Source organism: Lepeophtheirus salmonis, chromosome 3, assembly GCF_016086655.4.
Source record: "Lepeophtheirus salmonis chromosome 3, UVic_Lsal_1.4, whole genome shotgun sequence".
Taxonomy (NCBI): domain Eukaryota; kingdom Metazoa; phylum Arthropoda; class Copepoda; order Siphonostomatoida; family Caligidae; genus Lepeophtheirus; species Lepeophtheirus salmonis.
In genome coordinates, this window is record NC_052133.2 from 2615994 (window position 1) to 2634422 (window position 18429).

Sequence of the window (18429 nt, forward strand, 5' to 3'; positions counted from 1 at the left end):
GCTAAACAGCATCTTTAGTCAAGAATTTGTTTTCGCCATTAAACTGTTGAAGACCCTCCTCAGACACACATCTAGCTTGTCAGATGAACTTCAAGGCAGAAAGGTTGACCTAACAAAGGCCCGGAAACACGTCAACCTATTGATTAGGACTCTTGAAGATCTTAAGAATGAGAAAATCTTTGAATCAATCTGGAAACTTGCTGAGTTGAAGTCGTCTGAGATGAAATCAGTATTTGACCAGGAGGACTCAATTGATTTGGAATTCAAGGAGGCGAAGATTCCAAGGAGAATAAAGTGGAAAGGAGGGGAAAAAAAAGACATATGGTATCATTGTTTATAATACTGATGTGATTATCATCTGCCTGCTTTATTATGATTTTTGAGGGTATATCGAATGTATTTATTAGCAAAATGTTTAATGAAGATATACTACGTATAATTGACTTCCACGTTTTTTATCCGTTACAGTAGATTTGAATACGTCACACTCCATGAAATTGTAATTCATTATGAACCTTATTCTCAGAATAATAGCTAATGAAACGACAAAGTAGAGTATTTGAAGCTCAAAGTTTAAAAAAGAAGGCTTTAATTAAATATAATCTACATACTAAAAAATAAACCATTACACATTAAAGTTAAATATACAAAATTAAACAATTAAAATCATATAACAATTAATAATAATAAATTATAAATACAGAATATTGAAATAATAGATTGATGCAGATAATTTTTTCTTGTTCTAACATCGGAATTCAGTTAAATCTGTCATAACTTTAGGTTGCAATACACAAGCGAGACGTGGAGTTTAATCAAAAAGATAATCACCCCTCTTCTTCATGTGGAAGTTGCTATATACAATTGTGCACAGGATAGATATATCTCTACCGATGAGATCTAACTAATTATTAATAATAAAGTAAATGTCAAAATCATAAAATTAGACAATAAATATATTAATAAAAAAATGTTAGAAATAAATTCATCGTAAAGATTTAGAGCAAAAGCTAATTATGTAGTAATGTCCGGCGATATTACTCCCTATTAAGAGCATCAAAAAAGATTTTCCCCCGTTATTTAGGTATGCTTATATAACAACATACTATTATCATGAAGGATATACACAATTGTTAATTATAATGCAACACCCAATGTAACTACTCTCGTTGTTGTGACCATTTAAACAGTTGTTTTTGCCTTTTATGAGTTTTCTGAACACCTTTTTTTGGAGCCTTTCAACCTAGCTAGGCCTTAAGTGATAAAAAAGTAATATTTATTGACTATGTAATATTGGAAAACCTAATTATCATACCCAAGTCTTAAAGCGAAGTAAGTAGTCTCAGACAAACTAGTTGCAAACCATCCAAAGCTACTACCCCCGTTGTTGTGACCATTTAAGCAGTTGTTTTTGCCCTTTACTGAGTTGTGTATCATAATTCTTGATATGTTTAGCTAAAATAGAATCATATTTTATCGTTAGATTTAAAAAAAATTGCATACTTACTGTGAGATAGTACAAAATTCAGAGTTCCATAACGATATTAGTAAATATTTTATACTTTTTACTGATAACTTGATCTTCATTTGGTGTGGATGACTCAACATTTTTATATGTATTTCTATAAATGACATCAGTACCAACATCCTCTATTAATTTAATGATGATTCCTTGGGAAGGGATATGTTTACCCTTGTATTTCTCCATAAATTTTTTGAACGTAGATAATTATCAATGGATAAGGTACATGCAATAAGCATCGTTGTGAGATCAAAGTTAAAGTCTGACTTGATGTATTCATCGTTAAATTGATTTTATAGATGAATATCCATACTCTAGTTATGATATGAGGATAATGAGTGGCGTGTAATTCTAGACAGGGGACTAAAGGCACATTTATATCGACAAATCCGACAAACCATCTGTTTCTCATCCAGTAAGTATTTTCTATAAATGAAGAAAAATTTATTCTTAAGTGCGTGTAGTTCGAATGAAATTTTTTATATTGATTTATCATTTTAGGGCCTGAAAATTTAAATATAATTTTTGTAGTATGATTCGCATAGTTTCTTGAGGTTAAATTTATAATATTTAGAGATCCTGGCTCTGAATCCTGCTATTTGAAAATATGCGAGTCTAAATCATAGATGAAAAAACACATTCTCTATCTTCCAAATCCATTCAATTCTGTAAGTAAATACATGTGACTGCTTACACCTGGCTCACTCATTAGCCATGGTAATTTGCATTAATAATAGCCACTATTACTTCATGGGAATTAGATCTACCTAGTTAATAAAAATTACATTATTTTGATCCTTTTAAGCTCATAAATAGGGATATGGAAACAATACAGTCTGACTGATGTTTCCAATTGGTTCTATTTCGACACCAAAATTTAAGAATCTTGTTCGTCTCAATGAATTAATTACATTATTGATGCTTTATTAATAGGGGAATATTTCCTATTATTTGAATAAAACTTATTCTAATTCCAAGACCATTCAACTCCGTGCGTAAATACATGCGACTTTACTAACTCGCGGCTTAAAATAATAATTACTAAAAATTACATTATTTTGAGTCTGTTAAGCTCATGAATTAGAGATATGGGCAATCGATAAAGTCTGTATGAAGTTTTCTATCCGTTTCTGTTCGGCAACTAAAATATGAATTCATCATCATCGTTATGAATTCATTACATAATTATTCAAGAGTAATGAAGGATATAATATCATATAATATACATTAAACTTACTACATAATCTTGTGCAAACACGATTTGAAGTTTGACACTTTATTTTTGAAGGGGAAATTGACGAGTTCAAGTAATGGGCTCAAAAAAAATACTTTTGAAAACACTTAGTATACTTTAATCTTGAATTGTATATAGTCAGTCAATCATTTTTTGCTCAAGAACAATGGCACTACAAATTTTCAACTCATTGCCCATTAGTAAGATGTATTTTGTTATCAACTCCCCATGTCTCTGTTTCTTTTTCTCTTATAAAAATCAAGTGTTCTGAAAGTTGATTGATTGAATTAGAACGGCTCATGTTAAGCTGTGAACCATCATTGAATAATAGTTCCATTTAGTAATGTATCGTTCGCGAACGTAATGGCTTTTTGAAGTGAACGAAGGGAGTTGGTTCCCCAAGAATCAGGAGATGGCTCCCTTCGAGACGCTTTTTTCTCTCTATCGCTTTGATTGCAGGAGACATACACTCATCTGGAGCCATTTGAGTAATTCATAGTGAAGATCGGTACAGACAGGTGCAGTATACAAATGTTATCATATTATTATTATTGTTTGGTGGTGGTGATGATGAATTAATTGAATAAAAAGGGGATTAGACATTAACAAACATACACTTGCAAATAAAAGAGAGCATAATATTAATACCTCTTTAGTCTTTTTCATCTATATTACAGCCTCCAAAATGTTAATCCTGTGCAGGGGTCTGCAGAGAGTGACAGCTGAGAAACAGGCCATCGTAACCACAGCAAAGGTGAAAGAACTAGTGGATACTCTCTGTAAAACCATGGACATAAAGTTCTATGGAATGAAATATAACACTTTTCTGTCAGAAACCACAATTCTTGATCAGCGAATCAAGAACCTGGCCTTCAATGACACTAAAGCATTTGATGAAGTTATTCAGTGAATAACTAATGCAGTAGAAAGGTTCAGCCAGCCAACTCCACTGCTAGGGGCCCAAGAGGGATCAGAAGATGAGCAAAAGAGGCAACAAGAGCCTACTGTTTGGAGGTTCTTCGAATAACGAGTAACTGAGCACTCTACAAGAAGGAATCCCTCTGGAGATTTAATGATGGAGGTAAGATCCTACCTTGAGAAGCCCCTTCCAGGGAGATGCTAACCCATTAAAGTAGTGGTAAAGCAAGGCTATAATTTACCCACGTCTCATACATGTCGTGGGCTTAGAGCCAAATGTAACAAGTCATTTTTTTCAAAAAACTGTATTATCTCATAATCGCTATCATCCAATAGAATTTTGAATGTGTTGACTGTTTCTGAAAACATCTCGGTGGCAAAACTGAATTACAAAATGTAACAAGAATTTTTGTAACCGGCTAATTTTTGGAGCTAAATTGTAACAATTTTCTTCCAAGGTTAACCACTGCTAAATGGCATGTGAATTTGATGTGTTTGTTTATTTATTTACCGGGACAAAGAGACGTTACGTTATACTTTGAGACTTGACACAAATACATCTTTATCAGTCACAGTTAATCAGCATGGCTAAAAACTACCCACCTAAGAGGGTTATCAGTGAAGATAATATTTTGGGCGAAAACCAAGGAGCTTTTGCATGATGAAAATTCAAATGTGTCGGCTGTTTTAATAGAAATAATCAAAGAAAAAAAATAGCCCACATTAAACGCAAAAAATCAGCTCAAGACACTAAATAAATGTACGAACAATGTACAGACGGGTTACTCACCGTTACTTTCGATCTCCAACAAGTACGAACAGCCCTGCGACTATTCAATGGAGTAGCTTACTATAAATGCAAACTAAACTGCTACAACCTTACAATATACGAGCTCCAAACTAAAAGAGGATTCTGCTACACCTGGCATGAGGGAGAAGAATCTCGAGTAACCAATGAGATTTCAAGCTATTTGGTGAAATATTTGAACCAGATTGACAGCGAGGGAGGTGTGCGAAGGTGATAAATGATAATGTACAGTGATACGTGTGGAGGCAGAACTGGAACAAGATCTTCTGCAACTCCATGATTCATTTCCTGACAACGTCCACCATTATAAATACCATCGAACATGAATATTTTGAGTGTGGCCACTCGCTCATGGAGTGCGATTCATTGCATAGTGCAATAGAAAGATCCTTCAAAAACAAAGAAGTTGATCTTCCCTGTGGATATATTCAGCACATGGTTTCTGCCCGCTCGAATAACCCATACATAGTAGCAGAGATAACCCATGAGGATATTCTTGACTTTAAAATGATCAACAATCATTATATGAAATCTGATGTGTTCACGGTGTTATTAGCACACACTAAATTAAATTACTAAATTAACTACAAAAAAGTATCTGAAACATGACGTGATCCAGCATTGGGGATGAGTAATTAAATAGGAGAAGAATTGAGACAAATTTCTTACAGAAAAAGAGGAGGGAAACATGCTCTGAATGTGGTTCAACAACCATACTCTGAATCAATTCCGCTGAACAAGGAAAATAAGGCTGATATCCTTGCGTTATTACCCTTCTGCACTTCCAGACAGATGGCAACACTGTTTTACAACAGTTTAAAATGTAACAATTGAAAAATTAAAGGCTGTTCTCAAAATAAACATTTTTGAACGTCCCTTTATTAATTAAACTCTTATTATAGTGTGAATCAAAACTAGTATTCAAAAATTTCTAATCCAGTCTATTGTTTCAAGATTCAGAACATAAGGTCAAACTTAATTTACCTTTTACTCATATATGATTAATTGAGACTTGTTACATTTTGGCTCTAAGCCCATGATGTGATGACGCGGAGACTGGCATTGTTGCAACATCAGTCCCCTCTGAGTGATTCTTCTCTGAAACAAGTCAGATAATTACTGACAGATGTAACTCAATTTCAGTCCACGAAATTGAGGCACTCGGTGTTTCTAGATCCCAATCTTGAGTCGAGACTGCTGATACTTTTTCTTTTTGTTATACTAATTTTAATTTTTGTTTTTAGGAGTTATTTGCTCTTTCAGTCTAAATTGGTTAAAAGTTGAGTTGTAAATAGTTCTTGTATTTTATACTTTATTTATAGCACTGAAGAGTTAATATTTTTAATTCATATTTTGTTGTTTTGCATTTTTTTTCAGGGATTCTGTGTTGTTTGACTTTAATTTTGTTTAAGTGTATAAAACGAATCACCTATTTTGTATTTCATAATTTATTTTTTCTAGATCTGTAAATATCTTAATTTATATTTCTTGTTTTTCAGGGATCCCGTGTTTCACTTTAAACTTGTTACGTAAAAAAAGATGTTTTTCATGGTTTATTTGTTGTAAACTTTACGTTTTATGTTATTTATATTACAGGGATTTCGTGTTGTTTGACTTAAAAATTTGATAAATATAAAAAAGTAAAATTACTAGATTTAACTGTATTGATAAAATAAAGGCTATTGTGATGTACTTATATAGTACATTTTTTTGTTATCATTTTGATAAATGATTATATTTTTACATATCGATTAAGCAACAAAATTGATCAGACTAGCCACTTAGGAGCTAAGTTGCAGATTTTCTATGTAAAGTTGGAATCCTCCAGTTATAGGAAAAATAGGCTCAATATCTATTATTTATAGCTTCTTCCTGCATTCTTTTCATACTTTAAAAAATTTCCATTCCCTTAATTGTAACGCATTAAATGTATGTTATATACTCTAACGGCAGTTTGTTTAAATTAATGATGTGCTACGCCATTTTCAAATGACTGATGACGATATTTCTGAATTATAGCTCCATACAAGTATCTCTAAAATACAATGAGTTCAACATTTATAGCAGTGGTAAAGAGTGTTAACTGTGGATCTTAACCTGAAGATAATTAAAGTTTACTGATCAAGTTGATATATACTCTTAAATTAGATGGAGTGGCCCTAAAAAAGGGCCTATTTAATGGAGTTACGCATTGATAGGTAGTAGATCAATAAGAGTTTAACCTCCAAATCCATAAAGAGTACGTCCTTGTCTCTTCAGAGCATAGACGACATCCATGGCAGTGACAGTCTTCCTCTTGGCGTGTTCAGTGTAAGTGACGGCGTCACGGATAACATTCTCTAGGAAAACCTTGAGGACACCTCGGGTCTCCTCGTAAATCAAACCAGAGATACGCTTGACACCACCACGGCGGGCCAAACGACGGATAGCGGGTTTGGTGATACCTTGGATATTATCACGAAGAACTTTGCGATGACGCTTAGCGCCTCCCTTTCCTAAGCCTTTTCCTCCTTTACCACGTCCGGTCATTGTAGATAGGTTATAAGTACTGATGCTCACGGTGGTAGAGGCGCTGATTTATATAGTATTTTCGAAACGCCGCGCCTAAGTGAAACAGAAAAGAAAAAACGTACGCGTTGGGCAACTTATTACTAGAAAAGAGGAAGCTGAGGGGGTCTTTTACAAAATATTTTCTGTTTTTAGTTGATAGAAGTAAAGAAAAGTAAATTATTAGTTATAATACAACGACTTTGCAAATATATAATCACACTAACTTACTGATGTAAGAATATACTATTCTTACAAATTATGTTGATAAATCCTCACTTACAAGCTTAGAATCCGAAAACAATTTACATTCTAGGTTACTTATATTATTGGAAAACAATTATGAGTCATATTCTACTTATTTTTCTTACAATATGAGTTATGACAAGTCTCAACTCGTTTTCAAAAGCATATTTCGTCATAAAATTATCACTAATATTATTATAGCTATACATATATATTTATCCAGGTTGTGATTCTGTTCAAGTTGTAACTTGTACAGAGCATTTTCATTGACGTCTTAACTTGCATGGTAATTGAAGGAGACACACTCATATAATGGACAAAATTCGAATAAACCGTGATGAAATTTTTTTTACGAAAATAAATAGAAACTATATTGAATACTACTTCATACACATGACAGAGTAATATTTGAATTAAATCAAAGAATTATGTACTGAAAATCTCTATTAAATGGCTAGTCTGTTGCAACTAATCTTGTTCTGGGACGATAAAAAGAATGATATTTAGAGTAAAGTGTCTCTTTCTGTCGCTTTTAGTAGTTTATTTGTACTTACAATATGGAAATATGATTGATTGTAGTACGATGTAATCACAGATTTGTAATACATTTTTGAGCAAGATATATAATATAATAGAAGGATAGATTTTTGATAGACAGTAAGGTTCAAGTCCTTCTATGTGTTGGTATCATTTTGAAATCTAATAGTTTACTATTTTTCTTAATATGGACGGCGTTTTCGTTCTCATTAAACTCGGTTGTTTAGTCCCCCAAAATGGCAGACGTCACGTGAAAACGCTCTATTGGTAGAGAAACAACCAAAAAATAAAATAAATCATTTTAATTGAAGATTTATTAGTACTTGTGGCTGGGATTATGCAATTATTGTATTAGCAATAGATGATGAATATTAATGCTGAAATTTTTGACTTTTTTTAATCAAAATTTATAATTATTTAGTATTATACCTCACATTATGAAATTAAGTTAAATTACTCTTAAATACATACAGATGTACGTACAAACTACGCAAATTTAATATCTCTAAATGAATTGATTGCATCAATAAATAATTGATAATTAAAATAACAGAATCATAATTACATAATGATTTTAAGACAAAGAAATAGAAACTTACACAAGTTTCAACTCGTGCAAAATCGCAGCTTATACATAACATATATATAAATCCTTTTTACTTTCCTCTGCTTATATGTAGTTAAAATATAACATATCTATAGTCAAAGAATTATGCTTTTTGTAAACATAATCCGATTTTATTCATACGTAAAAAAGAAAGAATAGGAAGCTAAAAGCCCGCGTATTTCTGGCGCCTAAATTCTCCCCCCTTGTAGAAAAAAAACCGTTGGGATTGATTTTTCCCTCCAATTTTCAAACCTCTGCGTCGTTTTTTCCTCCCTTTTGAATCCGCCATTTTTTCATATTACGTTAATTTAAAAAAAAGTGGAGCACTTTTTAGACTCTATTTCTAGTGTGTTAATAATTTATTATTATAGGGTGAGCATATAATTTTGACTGCAATTATTTCAACGGAAGGATAAGGTTAATAAAAACAAGTTATAAAGTTTTATAACCCACAAATAATAATATAATTAGGTGGCAAATTTCATCTCACAGTCCATATGTATTTTACTAATAAAAAAGATGAGATTTGTATGTTAATAACATTTTATGACAATTCTATAAAAATATATTCATAAGGTATAATAGCCCGTGACCCATGTAGCAGAGATGTGGATTTACCACTCGTCTAGGACTTATAAGAGTCCAGATTTTGAAGACTTGAGACTCTATTTGATCTTACAATTGAAGATTCCTGACTTTAATTTGACTTGTTAGCTGAAATAGCTAGTTTATACCGTACACAAGAAAAGCCTGACTATAGTATTAATTATTATTATGAGCTAAAATTGGTTCAGAATATATCTGGGGACTCGATAACAATATTTAAGAACTTGGACTGATTCCAGAATTTGGAGTGGTGAGAAAAGACTTGAGACTCGCCTTATTCTTGCAGTATAAACAATTAGTATTTTTGTTACAATAGCTATGGAAGGATGTGTCAGATTGAAAACTAATATGTCTATTTATGTAGCAAAGCTAAACTAAATGCCATTTTTAATTAAAACCAAATACACGCAGATTTATTTATTATTATATAATAAGCAAAAATACGGATTGATACTTCTAAATACTTCCCATGTATACATGGGGTTATTTCAAGACACTTAATTGAAATGTTTGATTTATTATTGCTCATATTCATCGATTAATAATATTTTATATTATGTTTTTTTTTCCATGAAATGGAATATACATTTCCGAGTCGAGAAATAAGTTTGTACTTAGTAGTATGTACTTTTGTCTAGGGACGCCATATGAACATACTAAAAAAAACTGTACATAGATATGAAGTTATAGATTTCATTAAAATTTTATTGGAACCATTTAAATTGATCAGTAAAATAAGTATATCACCCAATATTTAAAAAAAAGTACCAATCGTAATATTTTTCAGTAAAAATCCTAGTCGAGGGATTAATAATTTAATTTCACTTTACAATTTTTTAATTAAAATTATAAGTTCTAAAGTATTTTTCTTTGAAAACAAAGATTTATAGCTATTATTATAGCTGAATTGGTTTGAGTTTTGATGTAAATAAATTTTAAAGTTAGACCGTAATTTAAAAGATACTTTTAGGGGGAAAATTGTTGGGTGTCAGTATTAACTGGTCTTATATCTTTAGTTAATCAAAAATAAAGTTAGAGTAGCGAACAGTTGAGATGATGTTTAAATCAAAGATTCAATTCAAATTGTATTGCATAATTTCGACAGTCATTTTGACTACATGTAAAGACGCCCCTAGAAATTTGTTAAAATTTCATCTACTTTAGTATAATTTTATGGTTGTATGTATGTATGTATGTCATGTGAATTAGCAAGTTTGTCTATCCTATGTATTATAATATTTAGATGTATGTATATTGAATACAAATTAAAGAAGGGAATTAGGAAGAGGATAAGCGAGTTTGTCTTGGTATGTATTAATAGAATAATTCGAAATAAAATATATAGTACGGCTACGTCATCGTATCATATATTATTACTTATATACAATTTGAAATATTTCTCTGACAATAATTATTAACTTATAAAAAGAAGTGTTTGCATGTTAGTTGAAAAGAAAAAGAGCGCGCTTAAATCCACACTGTCACATAGAAAGCAGAGCGCGTATGACTGGGTATATAAACACTCAAGTCTCCTCATACACCATCAGTTAATATATACTCATCGTACAACAATGGCTCGTACTAAACAAACCGCTCGTAAATCCACCGGTGGAAAGGCTCCCCGTAAACAATTGGCAACTAAGGCTGCCAGAAAATCTGCCCCCGCTACCGGAGGCGTGAAGAAGCCTCACAGATACAGACCCGGAACTGTCGCTCTCCGTGAGATCCGTAGGTACCAAAAGTCAACTGAGCTTCTTATCCGCAAGTTGCCCTTCCAACGTCTTGTCCGTGAGATTGCTCAGGACTTCAAGACTGACTTGCGTTTCCAGTCCTCTGCTGTCATGGCTCTTCAAGAAGCTTCCGAGGCTTATCTTGTTGGTCTCTTTGAGGATACCAACTTGTGCGCAATCCACGCAAAGCGTGTTACAATCATGCCCAAGGATATCCAACTCGCTCGCCGTATCCGTGGCGAACGTGCTTAAATGGATTGCTACTACTTCTGCAATGAAAGCAAATCCGGCCCTTATAAGGGCCACCATAACTGATAAAGAGTCTATTCTTAGTAATTTGAGTATTCACGGTGTGAATTCTTGAAACGTTCAATGGCAGGGGGAATCTCATTCTAGTCCATAACTATTAAATTTAGCTATATACTGACTCTTGTCATACAATCAGTACAGCTCTGTATGTAACTGACTTAATCATGCATACGCTTAGCAAATAAATTCACAAACTATGTTTGGCTTTGTACATCTATTTCGATACTAGTTATAAGGGAGCTATAAATGCGTGTGCGAGAATTTATAGGCTAACAAACTTTTAAGGGCTAAGCATAATGATTATATATGTCTGCCGTCAGTCCTGATGAACCTTGACAGTCTTAAAATACGATTTTTTAAGGTTTGCTCAGCTGAGCTGTTTAATAAAGCACAATAGCCCCTATAGAGACTATTGATTGGTATTCCAGCTCTTTCCTGTACTTAAAAGGTTCGCAGGATTAGAAATAGGTATTAATATTTTTTCTTCAAATTTTTGCCCTGCGCTATAAATTTCGAATGACCTTTTCTAGAATATAAATACTAAAAAAATCATCTTTTTGCTTAATAATAAGCAAAAAATCAATCATTTGGGGTTAGCCGGCTAACTTCATCCTTTTCATAGAGCCATTACGTTCGCGAATGACAAATCACTAATAGCGATAAGAGTCCTGAAGTTAAGTGGGCTAGTTGTTTGGATAGAACGTATAGTGAACGTTATTTACTAGTCTTCAGTCCTGGTTGGGAGTGAAGAAAATAAAAATACTGTAGGACCGACTGATCGGTCCTTAGGAATGTTGAATTGGAAAAAAGATCGGATTGATCTAAAAATCCGACTTAAGACCGATCAAACAGAGGGCATGAGCCTTATTTACTTAAATATCACTCATAAACAAAGCAGCAGTGAGTGGGGCTGTTTTACGACAAAATAATACATCCTCCCTGAATTATAACATTATTTAATATTAAATGTAGTTAATTAGATGTGAACAGCATAAGAGTGCTTCAAATATTTTTTCTGTAAGGAGAAAGACGTTTTATTACAAATTTCAAGATAGATGTATATACATAATATAATTTCAATGACTCTTTATGGAATAAAGGGCACCATCACATAACGTTAATTATTGCCTATTAATCTATTTTTTTGTAATCCTGTAACAGGGACCCTGTTAAAATTCTTTTCAGTATCATTTTTATTTTTCTCATGCCCTATCTTTGTTTTATTATTAAAAAGTTCAATCAAAATTCCTTATTTTGTTTTGCAAAGATTTGTTGAGTGGGAGTCCATATATTGTTTTAGAAAGAGTTATCCATGGATATAAAAAGTTTGTTATAAACGAATTTCTGAATTAAACGTTGACACAGATACAGTGTTCTACTGTCTACAGGATGTACTAGTAAGGGTAATTGTGATTCCTTTTAGTGAACTGAATCAATTCTAAGTTCTACCTCACAATAAACATAATATTCAACCATCTTTCTGAATTATTTGATATTCAATTTCAAAAACCTTGATTGAATTAAATATCATATTTTGTACTAATAATTAAGAAAAATGATTGAATATTATCTAAAACTAATTCAGTGATTCAATTCTATTTAGTCAACAGATTCAGCTCACTAAAATCCTACATAATTTTTAGCACTAAAATACACAACTTAAGATAGCGGGCAAAGCTTCCTGAATTTGGTCAATTCTAAAATATTAAACATCACAGATATACAGGGTAGGGATTTTAAATCAGGATAATTTAAGATAATGTATATTACAAATTTATTTGAAAATATTTTGCTCTTAGTCCATCACTCAAACCAACTACTTCTTCCAACCTGGCACAACTCTTGATAGGGAACTCCCTCCACGTTGCCCACTGCCTCGACAATGGAAGCCCGCAAGGAGTCAACAGAATTATGTGCACGTATATTGGACTCTCTCCAAGAGGCCCCCACAAATAAGGGTTTAGATCCGGCGAGCTAGCAGGCACATTTCCTTTGCCCTAAATATAAAGGTGCTAAAAATGTGGTTTTCCGAAATAAATCCGGTTCCAATTACCCGATTTGGACCAACTGCACCAATTTAAAATTCTAGCATGACACAGAATCTGTTAAAATCAATTGAAGTTATATCGGATGATTATATATGGAGTTATTGGCGTCTTAGGGGGTGCGCCAGGGATAGAGGCTCATTATTTAAATTTTTCCACACTGCTTATATACAAAATTCCCTTCAGTTTCTTATATTGAATCATAATTAAAATATAATAATACTATTAAAAATAATCTACTTATGATAATTTAAGGAAGTACTCCACCAACTGTCTTGGTAATTGGTTTTGATGAATTTATATCCAAATGATACGGAGACTGTCGGGGGGGCTAAAAACAGATTTTCCTTTCTCCTATTAAAATAGCGAATTTTATGACTACATGAACTAAAACGGATTATTTCTATAAAAAGGACTCATGACCCTTCAAAAATGTCAACAACAATGCAACGCTGATGAAAAAAACTTCAAAACCTATAGTACATTAATCAAACTTCCCTTTGTTTTAGTAGATGGTTAAATAAATATCCTGACTCCACTTTCTCTTTCACTAATTATACAATTTTGTTTAAAATATTGATGATTAATATTATGATCAAATAAATGAAGAGATCTTAAGTAAAATAATTTATTTGACTCGCACGTTATAAAATCATGAACAGTGTCTAAATTGTTTACTATTTTAATAGGTTTAGTCAAATATATCTTATGAAGTAGAGGATAATATAATCGAAGGCCTCGTACAAAGATGCATCCCAATAGTATTATCCAACTCCCGATCAAAGACAAGAACCAGTCTTCGCAAGAGGAAAGTATATCTATTACAGTTCAGTAACGCCCTCTACAAACTTAGTATTAAGGAGCTGTTTTACTAAGTTTCTATTGTAAAAGTACGATTGCACTTAGTATAAACTCCCTTTTTTTTATGGAAAAACAAAGCATTATATCTCTCGAAATGAAAATTATGGTGGCTCTAAAAAGAGCCGGTGTTTGAATAAACTGTTCGAAAGGGTATACCACTCTTTCAAGTACTTAAGCCTTCTTAGAAGTAGTTTTTTTGGTAGTCTTCTTGGCAACGACTTTTTTGGCGGCAGGTTTCTTTGTCACCTTTTTGGGAGACTTGGCTTTAGTCGTGGTCTTTTTAATTGCCTTCTTTGGCGTCTTCGCCTTGGTTGCCTTCTTGACAGAAGTCTTCTTAGGGGACTTAGCTTTCTTGACGGCAGGCTTCTTGGCTGTAGTCTTCTTAGGCGCAGGGGCAGCCTTCTCCTTCATGAGCTTGAAAGATCCAGAAGCTCCTTTACCCTTAGTTTGAGTAAGCACTCCCTTCTCAACTGCGGCTTTAAGGGCCTTGCGGATAAAGGGAGACATCTTAACGATATCGACCTTATAGTGAGCGGCAATGTACTTTTTAATGGCTTGGATTGAGGAACCATTGCGTTCTTTCAATTCGGTAATGGCGGCTTTCACCATCACAGCGGAAGTTGGGTGAGAAGCTTTGGCCTTAACCTTGGTTGGGGTTTTAGTTTTTTTAGGAGTTGCAGTTTCGGCGGACATGATGTAGTTAGATTGACTTACTTACAATGACTGATATGTCAAATAGGTTGCCTCTGCTTTTTATATCGGGCCATTTGAAATCCTTGCGCACCCATTGGAAGAGACAACTATGTTTTCATATTGTAATTTCCATGGTTTACTATATAAAAAGGTGCGCGCGCGATTTTAAGCGTTCTCCTTTTTTCTTCTCCTATATTTAGCCATCTGCTAGTAAAATCATATATGCTGAAAAAAGAAAGAAAAAATATGTAGGAAAATACGTAATAATATCTCAGCTATTAAAAAAACATCATGTTAAGAATAATATTAATGCCTCGAAATTGCGTCAATATTATTAAAAAGAAGGGGGGGAGTGTTTTCTCTTCCTTTCTTTTAAACGTGTGTTATTCAATTCCAAATCTTTCCAATTTATATAATGAATTTTCATAATATATGTATAAATATAAATACCTCAATATGTACATATATATTCCTTTTTGTTTTAATCGTCTACTTTTCCTTTTTTCTGTTGTCGTTTCCCGCCTAACTCACCGTCATAATAATATCCTCCCTTAAAATACAAACTATTATATGTACTACTAACAAGAGTTACAATAGTCCTAATGAACGGCCATATATCATGATTTGTATATGAATATTAATCAATGGTTTAATACAAAAAGTAAATATAAATAATTATTTATCAATTGGTGTTGACTTAATCCAACGATTGATACTTTCCCCCTTTTACGTTTAACATTTTCATTGCCAACGTATAAGTCATTTAGCAAGACGCAATTTCTTTCTGAATTTGCGTTTTCATTCCATGGCTCATCATGTATATACATTCCACCCATTATCCACATGATATGCCCACAATCAGTTAATTTAATGTGCAACTATTATCATAGCTCCCACAACTTGATTAATTGATATGACAGGTTCCAAGAAAAAATTTGTTATCCTTTAGGTCTTGTATTTCCACAGAACAAAATAATGCTAATATAAATTTATGTACAATAAACGTATATTTATATTTAATAAAACATAAAAACTTAGGACCAAATAAGTATCCATTAAATAATTATTTAGAAGAAGTGTATTTGGTAACGGCTTTGGTCCCTTCTGAAACTGCATGCTTTGCCAATTCACCAGGTAAAAGAAGCCGTACGGCTGTTTGGATCTCTCTGGATGTAATTGTAGATCTCTTATTATAATGAGCCAGGCGAGATGATTCCGCAGCGATCCTCTCAAAAATATCGTTGACAAACGAGTTCATGATACTCATAGCTTTGGATGAGACTCCAGTGTCTGGATGAACTTGTTTCAATACCTTGTAGATATAGATGGCATAAGATTCCTTCCTCTTATGCACTCTCTTCTTTACACCCTTAGTGATATTTTTCTGAGCTTTACCAGCTTTTTTTACATCTTTACCAGTAGATTTAGGAGGCATCACGATATGGTTTATTGCTAATAATATTATATATTACAAATGGGGACGTGAATGATTTTGTATTTATATAAAAAAAAAGGAGTTGAAGGTGTGTAGAAAATTATCCAATCAGACGCCGGCGCTTTCTCAACAGAGAAGGAGCGTTTTTGGATTCTTCCTTCTCATTGGACAATTTTCAATCCACTTTTTAACATTTGAATTTTTTAGAGAGAAAAGCTTGAATAATAATATCTATGCAATGTGCAATAAAATAATACAATTGTCAATAATATCAATTTAGAGTACTGAATTCCTCTGAGCATATTACTTTATGATTTTCAATTGAAGTTTATATATATATCTATATGATTCTCAATAACTAACTGGACTACTGTATATAAATACTTATGTATCCAATTATATATACTCTTAAATATTATTTATAAATAATTTATTTAATTTAGTTTAGTTTATTTAAAATTCGAATTTCTCATAGTTAGTATGCTTAACATTAATTTTCATGTAGCTAATAGGGTCTAAAGCGTTTAAGGTTATACATATAATAGACTCTTGATTTATAGGTCAGTTGCTAACGGGCTCATATATTGGTATATTAATAGAGTTAAGAATATATTTGCATTATTATTTAATTATTTATAAATATTCATATACAAATCATGATATATGGCCGTTCATTAGGACTATTGTAACTCTTGTTAGTAGTACATATAATAGTTTGTATTTTAAGGGAGGATATTATTATGACGGTGAGTTTGGCGGGAATTGTATTCAATTGCATAATATTAAATCATTTGAATATGAGTAGTTTGATTGAATTTACGATAGTGTTTAATTGATGTATGTATAAATGTTTTTGGAAAGGCAAAAATTTCATAGTTCCTTCAAGCCAAGGATTAAGACGCTATGTAGAACTTGTTAAAATCTTTCATTCTAAGGAACAGGATTGCATACATTCCTAATTCAAAGAGGTGGAGTGTGTCAACATAAAATACAAGTGTGGGGTAGTGACGTAGTAGGGGGTGGTGATGACTGTGATGGATGAAATTATTACTAACTCCAACTGTTGTCATCCGTCTTAGACATGGGGTAGGATCCATCATTATGTTCACTTCTATGAGTATAGCTGTGGATTTGGGATAAATTGGATAGTATTCAATTGTCTGGCGATGTTCAAAAATCTTATGTTATTATAAGTAACGATTCACCCTTTTAAAGGATTTTTTATTGTCTTATCCCCTATGACAAACTTTAATTTGTATTATCATTTAAATATTTGACTCGTTTTATATTTCAACGAGTTAAGATATAATATATTACATATAATCCATTCAGTCTAAATCCTACTAATACTTGTTAGTACGAATATGATAATATTAAATTGAATTTGTTTAGTAATTCAACCTTAATCTATTCAAATCATAATGCACTTGAGCATACAATCCATTTGTCAAACCCTTGAGAGAAAAAAAGAGGCTTATTATCAGTATGTTAGGCTATTTTTATAAGTAGTACCGTTCTTCACTTCTTAATTTAGTTGATACCACTAGTAATGATAATCTTTACCATATCTATAAACTCTTCATATATCCTTACCGCTCTGTATATATTAATATAACAAATAACCTTTCATAGTGAGTTTCTTGTCAAGTGCACGTTAATTATTTCATAACAGTGGTTCATTTTTTAATAATTAAGATTCAATAATTGCCTCATCTTTTACTTATTATGATAGTCGAGCATTTTCATGTGATGTTAGCCAGTTTGGGAAGCTAAATGATATAGAAATCTAATATACAATCCCTTATCATTAATATTAGGGAAAATTACTCGAAATAGAAAAAATGATACAACTCTCTTTGACATCACCAAACAATTTATTCCTTTATTGACTAGATATATTACATGTATGCATTAAAAAGTTTATCACATCGCTATACAATCTTCCATAAAGTTGACGCTAATATTTGGATTAAGAGTTTTAACAGGTTTTGTTTATTAATTATATCCCTTAATAAAATTAATCCGCAGTTATGAAAATTAAAAATCGTATAATTCTTAGTATAATGAATAAATGTGTTAAGAGCTACGATTTTATTATATCTTGCTCTCAAACATTACCACTAAAGTGGCTGACCCCCTGGTTGAAACCATAACACTAATTAATTTATCATAGAATTGGATTAATAGATAGATCCCCGCAGTGACTAAAGTAGAAGAATGAACCAGATGATATACAAGAGTAGGAGCAGCCTAGCTACAGGAGTCGATAACTTATGGGAATGGTGACCTTTCAGAACGGGCTACAAATATTAATAAAAGCCAAACTTCCCA

General features: G+C 32.3%; 4 protein-coding genes across 4 annotated transcripts; 1 reads left to right on the top strand and 3 right to left on the bottom strand.

Moving 5' to 3' along the window:
* Positions 1–6022: 6022 nt before the first annotated feature.
* On the bottom strand, positions 6023–7038 carry LOC139904882 (histone H4). The gene has a single exon (XM_071886867.1). The coding sequence runs from the start codon at positions 7009–7011 to the stop codon at positions 6700–6702; it is 312 nt and encodes a 103-aa protein (XP_071742968.1). The 5' UTR covers positions 7012–7038; the 3' UTR covers positions 6023–6699.
* Positions 7039–10553: 3515 nt separating this feature from the next.
* On the top strand, positions 10554–11055 carry LOC121114459 (histone H3). The gene has a single exon (XM_040708434.2). It carries the CDS (start codon positions 10597–10599, stop codon positions 11005–11007), a length of 411 nt encoding a protein of 136 aa, XP_040564368.1. The 5' UTR covers positions 10554–10596; the 3' UTR covers positions 11008–11055.
* Positions 11056–13723: 2668 nt separating this feature from the next.
* LOC121114458 (histone H1) lies at positions 13724–14903 on the bottom strand. The gene has a single exon (XM_040708433.2). The coding sequence runs from the start codon at positions 14661–14663 to the stop codon at positions 14142–14144; it is 522 nt and encodes a 173-aa protein (XP_040564367.1). The 5' UTR covers positions 14664–14903; the 3' UTR covers positions 13724–14141.
* An 823-nt stretch (positions 14904–15726) lies between these two features.
* LOC121114460 (histone H2B-like) lies at positions 15727–16098 on the bottom strand. Its single transcript, XM_040708435.2, has one exon. The coding sequence runs from the start codon at positions 16096–16098 to the stop codon at positions 15727–15729; it is 372 nt and encodes a 123-aa protein (XP_040564369.1).
* Between the last annotated feature and the right edge of the window lie 2331 nt (positions 16099–18429).

What these genes read in the sequence shown, in the direction of transcription:
- LOC121114460 (XM_040708435.2), bottom strand. Translation starts at nt 16,098, where the DNA reads ATGCCTCCTAAATCTACTGGTAAAGATGTAAAAAAAGCTGGTAAAGCT.
- LOC121114458 (XM_040708433.2), bottom strand. Translation starts at nt 14,663, where the DNA reads ATGTCCGCCGAAACTGCAACTCCTAAAAAAACTAAAACCCCAACCAAG.
- LOC139904882 (XM_071886867.1), bottom strand. Translation starts at nt 7,011, where the DNA reads ATGACCGGACGTGGTAAAGGAGGAAAAGGCTTAGGAAAGGGAGGCGCT.
- LOC121114459 (XM_040708434.2), top strand. Translation starts at nt 10,597, where the DNA reads ATGGCTCGTACTAAACAAACCGCTCGTAAATCCACCGGTGGAAAGGCT.